The sequence below is a fragment of the Notolepis coatsorum genome (assembly GCF_963971535.1).
Source record: "Notolepis coatsorum genome assembly, chromosome: 5".
NCBI lineage: Eukaryota > Metazoa > Chordata > Actinopteri > Aulopiformes > Paralepididae > Notolepis > Notolepis coatsorum.
In genome coordinates this window covers 113190492-113203415 of record NC_140169.1, presented here as the reverse complement: position 1 = coordinate 113203415, position 12924 = coordinate 113190492, and the positions used below count along the sequence as shown (strand labels likewise).

Sequence of the window (12924 nt, the reverse complement as noted above, 5' to 3'; positions counted from 1 at the left end):
GTAAAGAGAAGTTTGAGATGCTGCTTTTAACTCGTGAGAAAGTATTCCCCAATCTGTCTGTGTCACATCAGTGGGAATATATGACTGACAACTTTACTGGTCTTGCGGGACAGGAATATCACTCTTCAAAAAAGACAGGTGCCTCAAAACTGTCTTCAAACATCACGCCTGAGTGCTCGCTCCTCTCTTGACAACACCATATGGACAAATATGGAGCGAAAGAGTTTTCATCTTCAGAAGATCCCACTCTGTGTCTCATCGTAGGAGCCTCAGGAGGACGGGGAGGAAATCTCCCGAGACGACTTTCTGAAGACGCTCTGAGGAAAACAAACTGGCCACATGAGGAAAACGCACAGGTTTGACAGCTGAAGTGTGAGGGGGAAAAGTTACATTCATTCAAATGAAAAAAGCCACCATTGCTAACAGGATTCCAGGAATGTTTATTTATATTTATATAGTGTTTGAATTCAGGTGTTGCAGAGCAAGAGAGAGTTGACCAATGCTATTCTTTTTAATTACACAGACAAACCTCTTTACATGGCAAAGACACAATAAATAAAAGGTACTTAATCCTTGTTGCAAAACAGTATAGGAGAGTTGCATTAAAGATTACACAGAACCATCTGACAGATATATTTATACACCAGACAGTTAATTAGGCAATTATTTTTGAAAAACAATGGCTCCTCTACCAGGTTGACCTATGTTTTCTGTACAATTGGGATTGAGCTCAATGTGGGGAAACCCAAGGAAAACTGATTCCACACCACTGTCTGGAAACGTGGAGCAGGTTAATGCTGAAAACATAGCCGTCTCCATTACAGTATTTCAGACTGTAAACTGAAACCAACTGCTCTACCTGAACTCTTGACCGCTGCATCGTCATTCATCTCAAACAGACAAAAGAATGATATATTTTTCTAGCTGTGTTCTAAGACGGCACAGTACGTTGGTGTTGTACTCATAGTATTTCTCATGGTGTCTCCATTTCCCACCAGTATGGAGCGAAGCGGCAAACGCGGCTCGTTGATCACGGTTGTCTGTCACTGAATAATAATCACCTGTTATTTGATCACAATCACGCGTTGTTCGCCTACCAAGATGTCTGTGATAATTATATCATGGCATGATATGAATAAGCTGGGCTGGCTGGCGGCGTGAGAGACTTTGTCGTTACAAGAAGCGGAAAAGAGATGAATAAAAAATAAAAAAAACACTACGGGGCCTTTTCAATTACTTGATTTCATTCAAAGTAATCTTTTATGACTATAAAACAGTGAAAATGGCTACCATCCACAGGCTTTCATTTTAAATCCTTATCATGAAGATCAATTTAGATCATGCCTGGGGAGAAATTGGGCAATTGTCAAAACAGCCATCAGTCCAGTAGGAGCAGTCCAATCATCTACCTCTATGGCATCACTGCATAGGAAGAGAGGGGGGCAAGGGCGGCTACGTGGCGTAGTGGGCAAGGCGCTCGCCACGAATGCGGAGACGCTGGGCTCGCCTGTTCGAGCCCAGCGCTCCACATTGCTTTCAGTTTAGCTGGTCGTTCATACTAATACACATTGGCCGTATTAGGGGGTGGGAAACTGATGGGTGGGGATCGGGCGTTGTGGACAGCGACTCCTACAGGTCGGTTGGTGCGCCTGCGCAGTAGAATCAGGAAGTGTCGGGGGCAGCGTGAGCCTCCCACGCGTTACTCCTCTCCACTGAGAGATCGAGCTGCGCAGGTGAAAAGATGCGACTGCTGTTACCTCAAGTACCGGAGGGGACTTGTGCTATGTATGACTTAGTCCACATTGCAGCCGGCTTGTGGGAGGCAAGAAACAGCGTTCGTGACAGGGGAGGGTTGAATTGGATGATACAAAATTGGGATGGGAGAAAATATAGAAAATGGGAGAAAAAGTGGATAAAAAAAAAGGAAGAGAGGGGGGCAGACGTGTGAGTGGGGACGCACAACTTTTTATAAAAAAAGCAGCCAGCACTGTTCATAGCATCAACCGCACGGGACAGCGTTGATTTTAACCTACTTGGAGTGCCAGATGAGTGGGGCTTACTGCATCGTGGGCGACTCAAGACAGTATCACAGAAAAGTCGACCAAATTGACTTTCAAATTAATCAACACTTTCCTGCGCTCGTCGTGTTCCTTCTGTGTGACACACTCTGTCCATCTGGTACTACGAACACGTAAAAAACTAAAACAAATGCAGAGAAGGATTTGAGTTACCATGGAGTACACGTCTGGTGTCAACAACAGGTTAGTCAGACTCTGTATGGAGACTTCACATGTGAAATGACTGAGCGGTCTGGAACAGACAGTTTGACTCTACTTCTCCGTGGAGAAGGCTCTCTTCATGAGCGGAGGCGGGGTCTTCCCTGCGTCGTAGACCGACTCGGGAGGCGGGGAGCTGAGGCAGCACCAGTCTGGGACGCGACCCGTCTGGCTGTAATAATCCCTCGACACCGACCGGCTGCCCAGGATGTCCTGCAGGGCTCCGAAAATGGCACCTAGAGGAGGAGGAGGGGTTGGGGGGGGGGGTACAGGACAGAGCAGGACAATAAGTCAGGAGGTTCTTAAAGAGATTAGATTTCACTCTAGTGTGACATTTGGTCGTTCTTCCACGTGTGTCCTTGTGCGGGCAGAGACACTATGTGTAATGAGGAGAGGGGAGCACTGCGGTAGTTTTGAACGGAGAGATCCGAAACGCTAAAGATGGCAGTGACGACAAAATCACTTGCTACAAAACGACAATGTTCAGAGACAATGATTAAATGTGATGTAATTTTATGTTGGATAAAATTATGATTTACTGCATTTTGAGGTGATGTGTGAGTTTTAAAGATGCTCAAAAGGCTGGGAATCTCACAGTGAGTGGTTGCCATGGTAACTTAGGACTCTGTGGCAGGTGGCACATGAGTAGAAGGTGGTGGAAAAAAATATTTCTTTACCACAAAAGTGTAGTTTTTTTTATATGAAAGAAAAATAATATTATGTATAAAAAATACAGATGTCCCCTAGACGGCAGCAGAGTGAACCGACTCGTCTTTAGGGAGACTTTGGTGTGTGTTCACCAACAGTCAAGACTACAGTACAGTATATATTGACCATCTGAGTTATAATAGGTTCTTAAATCTTTTCAGTCCTGGAGACAATAAGGAGACATTTTGTCTGCAACGAGGGTAATACAGATTAACAACTCAATGAAAGGAATGAAGCGGTCATCCTAAACATTCTTTCTAATGGAATGAGAAGTGTGGTCTCTTCCCCTCTGGAGCCAGGCTCATGAAAACATATTACTGCCAACAGATAAAGGCCTGAATCCAACTTTGGGTCCAGGGGTTTGGGCTAGGGGATTCATATAGACTCCGCTTGCAACTGGAATTCAATACATTTTGTTGTTGCTCTTGGGTTCATTTTAAGTCTAACAGATGCCCCAATATTCTCTTCCCGGCGTAGAAGGTATTAAATGGCCACGTTTGCCGATTTTCAACCTTAAGCCTATCGTGCAGCTGTGAGGAGGACATGTGATTTAGACAGCCACATGTAATTGTGATAATTGGGACATAAAAACGTACCAATGTGTTCCATGTCTCGAGAGTTTGGTCGCATCGTCTCCCCTCTTCCCCAAACTCCAATATGTGATTTCACCTGGCAGAGAGCCTCTAGTAAACTGCAGACACTATTTCTTTTTTTTTTATCTACTTTTTCTCCCATCCCAATTTCGTATTATCCAATTCTACCCTCCCCTGTCTCGAACGTTGTTAGACCATGCCTCCCACTGGTCGGCTGCAATGTGGACCAAGCCTTGCATCACGTATCCCCTCCGGTACACAAGGAGGCAGCTGTCACATCTTTTCACCTGAACAGCGCAATCTCTCAGTGGCGAGGAGTAACGCGTGGGAGGCTCACGCTGCCCCCGTTGCTTCCTGATTCTGCTGTACAGGCGCACCAACCGACCTGTAGGAGTCGCTGTCCACAACGTCCGATCCCCACCCACCGGCTTTCCCACCCCCTAATACTGCCAATTGTATTAGTATGAACGAGGGGCAACGCAGCTGAGCGGAACACGTTGGTAAGTTTTATGTCCGAGAATCACGTCCTCCTCGCAACAGAACCATAGGATTCAGGTTCAAAATCTGCAAAATAACTCTTTAAGTAGAATCTCATGTAGAAGTCGGCATTTAGAAGATTGATATTATTAAAATAGGGATTGGGAAAGCTGACATCACATTTCTGGGGCAAGTGGGCATCTGTAGAGGATCACTCCGGCTAACTTGATTTTTGGGTTCAAATATGGTAAGGAATGAAGTACAGTATCCGTTTTTGTTGAAGTATCTGATTGATTCATTTTACCACCACTGACAGTCACACGGCATCATTTCACTTCCTGGATTGTATTTTTCTCTCTCTTTGTCTTGTCTTTCTAACACAAATATAAGTCAACACCCTGACTTTGTAAGCACTGCCTGATCAGCAGGTACTAAATTTTAGAAGGAGCACTCAGGCAGAACCCCTCCCTCCCCACCGCCCCCGTGTCTGACCTCCAAGCCAGGCGGTACAGTTGGGCTTGGCAGGCGGAGAGTGCATGCGGAAGCTCTTGGTGGCCAGGGCGTTGCGGTACTTGGGTTTCTCCACCAGGAGGCGTATTTCAGCCAGAAGCCGGTGCAGGAAACCAGGCAGCATGGCCGTGCCTCCGATCACCACCAGGTTCTCAGACAGGACTTTACGGGTATCAATTGGGCACTATGGAGTAAAAAATAAACAGACGCAAGCACACGCATGCACAGACGCACACATATGGACAGTCAAAAAGACACAGACACACATACAGCAAACAGATTAGACAAGGTGCATTGGTATGGAATGATTAAATCTAGTCTAACCTATGTTGGGAGACCATAGATTATATTAGGTTTGCAAACAGGACATGTGAGCCTCTCAGCCCTATTTATCCAAATGGGATTAGAGGGCATTTTGAAGATTGATATTAAAATAGGGATTGGGAAAGCTGACATCACATTTCTGGGGCAAGTGGGCATCTGTAGACTAGAGGATCACTCCGGCTGACTTGATTTTTGGGTTCAAATATGGTTTGGAAGTTTGCTGTGGGAGAAACCTTCTTTCACTACATCCCTTCCTCCCTTATTGTATATTTAGCAGTTTTAGCGATTTCTCAGTGTAAATTAATGTAAGTGATTCATTCACTAAAGATGGCAACTGGGGTCTGTAGCTACGTAGAACTACAACCCACTTCCTGAGCCATATACTGGGGCTAAGCTTCTAAAAAAAATTGAAATATGCATTAAGACACGTTTCACAACTCTTACGATATACACATCTTTTACTTTGTTTTAAATTGGAGTGCTTTTAATTGGATCCACGCCACCAGCCACCATCCAACTGTGCAGCGAGAGGTGGGAGGAACCGGCTATACCAATACAGCACGGACGCGATGCACCGCAAGTCATTTGCCTGAGTGCAGACTAAGGCATAAGCAAATTGTGATGGATGAGGGCCGCGGCCGCCGACTGCACTGCAGAATCTCTTCTACGGGATACGAGCTCTGCTGAAGCCTCAGGAGACGGGCCTAACGTCAGTGTAGCCAGCATGTCGTGCACTATTGTGCAGCTGGCTGTAGTACTGCCACTAATCCAGGGAGACCGGTGAATGGGGAGTGGGGTCTACACTGCTCAGACAATGAATAAGTGGGGAGGCTAGAGGAAGAGGAATGATCTCCCGCTAGGCCTATTGAGAGTAATGAGGTGCGCTGGCCCCCCGACCCGGTCCGACTGGACCCTCCTTCAGCGGAAAACAACCAAACAAGCGAGGTACGCTCGTCTCATCGGAGCTTTCACGGGAGAGCGTTGCCATAGCAACAGGGTTATCCAAGCCCATTATAAATACCGTCGTCGTCATAGTATAGGGGAGACACAGAGCTGCACGCCTGCAGGGTGACAATAGACTTGTGTCTGGTGAAGGTCACTCTGGAGGACAAAGGTTCTTCAGATCTGAGAGATGTGCCATCAGTTGCCATTATGTTGACTGGCTGTTCTTTTTGGGCCATTTGTTGGGATGAAAACCTCGTTCCCTGCCACATGCCCATACAGGCAAATGGCATTTCTAGTTTTCTGGTTGACTGCATCAAAGAGCACAGGCTAGTAATAATTCTCAGCTTGTTTGATCACATAGGTGGGGTTTCCTGCATCAGATTAATTCAGAGCGTGTCAGGTAACTTGTCAATTAGGCTTGCAGTGGTCTTTTTGTGTGTGCAAATAATAGAAATAAAACGTGTTAGTAAATGTTTGCATATCAGTACCCACATTCAAATAGAAACCGCAAATTAGTAAAATGTATTATCAGGCGTGTAAGAGACAACATTAAACTTGACATGTCTGCGTGGACAGCAGCTATTTTTAGGCTTCACTTTCACTTTTAGAGTAGTTTTTTTTTTTCTTCTTTTTTTTTTGTCTTTTCCCTCCTCCATTTTCCTCCGATTTTCTCCCATCCCAATGTTAGTCGTTATGCCAATTCCCAATCCCCTTCCTGGTCGCTGCGCACTTACCCCCCACAGTCGGTCTGGGAGAGTGGAGGCTATCACGTGCTTCCTCTGACACACGTCTAGCCAATCAACCGCTTCTTTTCACCTGGCAGCGCGGATTCTCATTGAGAGGGCGTAGCGTGTGGAAGGATCACACTATCCCATTCAAGTCCTATCCGCGCTTAGCAGGCGCCCCGACCGAACTGTAGGAGTCGCTGTTTACAACGACCCCGACCCACCCCGCCAGCCTCTCCCACCCTCTAATACTGCCAATTGTATTAGTGTGAACGGCCAGCCAAGCTGGTGACAACCCCGGAGCTGTGAGCTGGATTCGAACAGGCGAATCTAGCCGCTCCGGGGTTTGGTGACGAACGCAATCTCCGTTACGCCACCTGACCGCCCCACTTTTAGAGTAGTTTTAACTTCACGTGAAGGAGAGAAAGAAGCTCTAGAGACGAAACAACACGTTACACAACGATAGTGGAGGAATTGGAAATATTTCAGATCAAAAACCAGCAGCAGTGAAAGCTCGACTGGAGGAGCGCAGAGGACCAGCCCAGACCAGCAGCATTATGTTTGCGCAGTATGTGATCAATGCACTACATTAATCCATTTGTCAATGAACAAATAGAAAAGTGATGGAAGGTATTACTATCCGTTGGTTTATTTTTTTATTAGAACCTAACGTCAACTCTGTCTGTCCAACAAATGGATACTACTAGTCATTGAAAATGTATTAAAAACAGATGTAGACGGACAGACACAGCAGACCAATTTAGCCACATAACGTCAAAGTAAGCGCTCTACAGATATTGAGTGTAATTTTGTAAAATGTCCGGTCTCACCGGTAACATCGGCGTTGTCATGAGTTTATTAGTCATGGGAAATTCCACATTACCATGGCAACCCTATTGTCAATCACAGAAAAGGTCTACTACTAGAACTAATTTGACTTGTCTCGGCTCTCTGGCACTCATTATGGGAAACCACCCACCCAATCTGGTACTCCAAGCAGATTAAAACACCAAAATAATTTCTGCTAATTCTATTTTCACCCAGGCCTGTTGGTCACGTTACCTTGACCAGAGAATCAAGTATCAGGGTGGCTATGCTCTTCTCTTCGTTGTCCTGTTCAAACAACATCTCCATTACAGAATCCCTGAAAAACAAAGAGTTCATCAGCCACAAGATGGACCACCGTCCTTCAGAGAGACTAGGAGACCAGTCCCTGACGCTGACGCCTATCAGATTAGTCAGAAACTATGAGCCATTTCAGTCCAAAACCACTTACATCAGTGTTTTGGTTTTTGAGATGTTCGAATTGAGAATTGTTAGTTATTTGTTAGCAATGCTAGAAGAAGCTTTTTATTTTTTTTTATAAACAAAAGCAAAACACATTTAAGTCCTTCAGTATACCGGTAGTTATCAGAGCAGTCTTCAACTCTAGCATTTCTTAGTCGATTAAAAAAATCACAAGACTTTGTAAACTAATTGATTTGTTACTTTATTACTCTGTTGATTTTTCTGACTTTCAGGAAATAACTCATTCCGCATGGAAGAACAAGCATAAAGAAGTCTTGGGTCAATTAAAACCAAACCGATCAACTAATCCTAATAATTATCTATGTGGAGAATCAGTTAGCGACCTGTTTGGAAAGTGCTATGTGTGATCTTTGGAAGGTGCTATGTGTGATTTTTCAGAGAACTTGTGAAAGACCCTTCTGACTTCCACCACAAGCTTAGTGTGATACTCAAAAATGCTAATAATTTCAACTCATTATCCTGTTAAAAAGTTACCTTAAAAAAGGACAGATATGTGTGATAAACAATCCAGATACAATAAACAACAAGAAGCAAATATTTAAAGCTTGGAATATTTCTACATTTGACTAAATAGCAAAGCACCAGGGTTCAGCTTTCTAGATCCTATGCTCAGCATCATGCCGTGTAGATCATCAGTAGATCGCTAGGACATAGATCTACCTGATCGGTCCCTTGATGTGCAGGATCTTCTCCCCATTCAATGGGTAATCAACATCAGGCGGGGGAGTAGGGCGCTACAATTACATGAAGAAGTACAGGACATTGTTACAAAAATCTAGTTATACTAGCATACATTAGGATTGACAAGGGTCAGGTAGGATTTATCAGACATAGTGCAGGTAGCCAGGTACTGTAGAATATAAACTAATCGGGCGGCTAAGTGGCGCAGTGGGAAAGGCGCTCGCCACTAACGCAGGAGATGCTGGGTTCGAGCCCAGCTCTCGGCGTTGCTACCAGCTTGGCTGGTCGTTCATACTAACACAATTGGCAGTGTTAAGGCCCTCCCATAGTCGAGCAGACTGTACACAGAGCAGACTCCGCGGAGGTCCGCGCGGCTCTTTGAGCTTTGATCTCAGCGGACAGCAGACCCACAGGTGCGAAGCTACTATTTTCTGACGCGCGGACATCCGCGCCGCTGACTTGGTGTCACACAAAACGCTGCTTGGCGTTTTGGTTGACATCGAACTGCATTTAATGTGACGCCGATCTGCATTTTACTCTGACCACTCGCTCCGTGCCAAGAGAGATGTTTGAATGGCTTTTCTAAATGAAGTGTGTAAAATTGCCAGTTTTATTTAGAAATATTGGAAACGGAGATAACATAGAATGTTATCTCCGTTTCCAATATTTTTAAATAAAACTGGTGGTTTTATTTCATGCAATGCGTGTTTCATTTCAGCACCACGCGCTGTCCACCTCAAGCCTATACGGTACATTGCATCTCGCTACCTGTTATTCAAGTGCGTAAAACTTTTTTTGTGGGAAATGTAGTAAAACTGGTGCGAGAAATGTAGGAAATAGAACGCGGACGTCCGCTGAGATCTGCTCGACTATGAAAGCTCAAAGAGCCGCGCGGACCTCCGCGGAGTCTGCTCTGTGTACAGTCTGCTCGACTATGGGAGCACCTTTAGAGGGCGGGAAAGCTGGTGGGTGGGGATTGGACATTGTGGACAGCGACTCCTACAGGTCGGTTGGTGCGCCTGTACAGCAGAATCAGGAAGTAACGGGGGCAGCGTGAGCCTCCCCCACGCGTTACTCCTCGCCGCTGAGAGATTGCGCTGTACAGGTGAAAAGATGAGACAGCTGCCTCCTTGTGTACCGGAGAGGACACGTGATGCAAGGCTTGGTCCTCACTGCAGCCGACCAGTGGGAGGCATAGTCTAGCAACGTTCGAGACAGGGAAGGGGAGAATTGAAGGGAGAATTGGTGAGGCGAAATCGGGATGGGAGAAAAATAGAAAAATAAGGAGAAAAAGTGGATCAAAATATAAAAAAAATTTAAATAAAAGAATATAAATTAATCAGACATAAGTGTTAAAATGGCAGGCATAGGGGGCGCCCTTGTGGCGCGTACCATAGTGCCACGCGCACCTACGCGGCCGACCCGGGTTCGATCCCAGCACCCAACGTTATTTGTCGCATGTCCTCCCCACCTCTCCTCCCGTTCGCCCTCTCCTCTGTCGGTCCTGCGTGACTATGAAAAAGCTGTAAAAATGCTAAAAAATATTAAAAAAAAAAAAAAATGGCAGGCATGGATTACGCAATAGCTTTTCTAACATGAGTGATCATGATCTCTATACTGGGCAAACTGAAAGACAGAGCATGCACCGATATACCATTAGAACACACTTACGCTCGCACACGTATGCACACACGCAGTTCCAAAGTAGCAGCGAGGCCCATTGCCAGCCTGTCCTCTCTCCTTTTCACTTCAAAGTGTCACGTCGGTGAAAAGTTATAGTTTATCGAGTACAACTACAGGTGAAAAATGATATATCTGAAAATCTATATTGTTGTTTCCCCAAAAATGTCAACCAACTTCAGTTGTGAGAACAAAAGTAAATTGATATTGATTGGAGAGGACAGAACAATGCAGGCACTGACTAATTTGTCTGTGTTTGCCTGGTCTGTATTACATTGATTACCATCCAATGATAAAAATAGGGAAACAATGTCCAGGCAAATTTATTGGCAGCCTATTTTTATGTATGATATTAGAGGTTACAGCACCCAGTGTCAAGTCTAGTGAGGTGAGCGCGTTCTACTACTTTTTTTACCATCCAATAATGCATTTGAGTGCCCTTTGCAGATATGCAGTCCAACTGTAAGTCAGATACACATGATGTAGATGCTTTACTCAGGTAAGCGAAGTGCACCATTTTTTCACCAGAGCCAGTGTAGCAGATGTGAGCCATCCTGCTTTTAACAGTAAAGTGGGAAAGGGTTCATTTACATACATAGGTGCCACACAGTGGAACGATCTCGACATCAGTGTCAAACTGACAACCAATCTGAGGTCTTTTAAGCAGCAGATAAAAGCTGGTCTTTTAGAAAAGGTTCCCCTATAGAGGATCATTAGCATAGAAAAGATGGAGCACGTGTTGTTGTGTATGTACAGTATTTGTAATTTTTCATATGTTGTTGTATTGTAATGCATCTTTATATTAACTGTTAATTGTATGAGGACCCCAATGGAAATAAGTCCCACGACTTTCTTGTGACATCTTCGATTTGCTGTAAATATGTTTTACTGCTTTTCAAATAAATCAAATCAAATAAAAAAAATGTATGGGTCTTTTATATATAGCGATACCAGAAGTTTGCCTTGAGACACCATCGTTTCCTTCCGCTCAGAACACGGGGTACTTTTTTGGCAACGATGCGAAACAAATATGGAGTCACCTGGACTACCAAGAAACCAAGAGTCCACTCTGCAAAGAGTCTGCATGTGTAAAAAAAAAAAAAAAAGAAAAAAAAAAAAAAAAGCACACAGAGGCAACAAAGTAAAGAGGCTCATGGGAAATGTATGAAAAAAACCAGACGGTACCGTTTGTAGCCAGCAGGTGCCAGGAATGCACATTGTAACTTTTTTTTTTATCTACTTCTCCCCATTTTCTATTTTTCTCCCTTGCCCAATTTCGTATTGTCCAATTCTACCCTCCCCTGTCTCGAACGCTGTTAGGCCATGCCTCCCACAAGCCGGCTGCAATGTGGACGAAGCCTTGCATCACGTGTCCCCTCCGGTACGCGAGGAGGCAGCCGTCGCATCTTTTCACCTGCACAGCGCGATCTCTCAGCGGCGAGGGTCTGCGTGGGAGGGACACGCCGCCCCCGTCGCTTCCTGATTCTACTGCGCAGGCGCAACAACAGACCTGTAGGAGTGGCTGTCCACAACGTCCGATCCCCACCCACCAGCTTCCCACCCCCTAATACTGCCAATTGTATTAGTATGAACGACCAGCCAAGCCGAGAGCTGGGCTCGAACCCAGCATCTCCTGCGTTGGTGGCGAGCGCCTTGCCCACTGCGCCACCTAGCCGCCCAACAGTCACTTTTTAAAAGCCAGAGCCGAGTGCAATCACCAGCTAATGTAAACTCTGACCTTACCATGAACACACCTGTGCTTCTATATATGCTGAGGTCAGTATCACACAGGAGACCAGCATATGAAACTTCAGAGAACAGGTTTTCACCTAAATGTCCGAATGCCTTGCTTGGAAAGACAAGACGTGCTCACTCACCTCAGCCGTGCCCTCCAGGTTAAATTTGGCTTCCTGGATTTTGAGGCCTCTTTGCAGGTCACTGACGAAGCAGGTCCTGACTGTGGGAAACACAAGACGACAAATGTTATTAGTTGGTATATACCAGTGGTTCCCAAAGTTTTCAGGCCGCGACCCCCGAAATAACGGTGTCAGAGAGCCGCGACCCCCACTATTATAGGAGGTTAAATTCTTTTTATTTTTTTATAATAATAATAATAAAATAAAAAAAAAAATTGTTTTTTTTATAAATGGAAATGTATGGTTGAAACATGCAAACGTTCAAACGCACACACACTAATAAGCATTGGAGGCTTTTAACCAGGGCCGGACTGGGGAAATCATTCAGGCCAGGAAATATAGTGCGTAATATAGCCCCAGTCAGTCCTCCACCAGGAAATGTTTTGTTACAAAGACTTCATTTCCTGCATTCTGGTGCAGGATTTTTTTTTATTTGTACCCTTTAAATGCCAGTGTTTGTGATGGAATCACAAATTATTGTTAAAAAACAGTTAGCAACAACACTGATTTTGATGGATTTTCAGTTTTTTTGTAATGTCAGATTGAAAATAATACAATCTTTTATTCAACTTCAGCCCTAATCATAACACCACATATTCATTTTATAATTCTAACCCTTTAAATGCCAGTGTGTGTGATGGCATATATTTGCAATATATCAAATGCAAAGTAGATTTTTCTGGGGGGGGTTATTACAGGCTAGCCGATGATTAGCAACAACACTGATTTTGATGGATTTTTAGTTTTTTGTAAGGGTCCCGCCTCCACCAATCACATGCGG

The 12924-nt window shown here is 44.7% G+C and overlaps 1 protein-coding gene across 1 annotated transcript in view; it reads right to left on the bottom strand.

Annotated features, from left to right (window-relative positions):
- Nucleotides 1–429: 429 nt before the first annotated feature.
- Nucleotides 430–12924, bottom strand: part of actr10 (actin related protein 10) — a 38742-nt gene continuing 26247 nt past the window's right edge. Inside the window, exons 9-13 of the mRNA XM_084314768.1 lie at nt 12105–12184; nt 8527–8600; nt 7621–7702; nt 4547–4748; nt 430–2512 (exon numbers count right to left, since the gene is read on the bottom strand). Of these exons, the coding sequence (XP_084170894.1) occupies nt 2331–2512; nt 4547–4748; nt 7621–7702; nt 8527–8600; nt 12105–12184 (620 nt within the window). The 3' untranslated portion in view covers nt 430–2330. The remainder of the gene's footprint in view (nt 2513–4546; nt 4749–7620; nt 7703–8526; nt 8601–12104; nt 12185–12924) is intronic.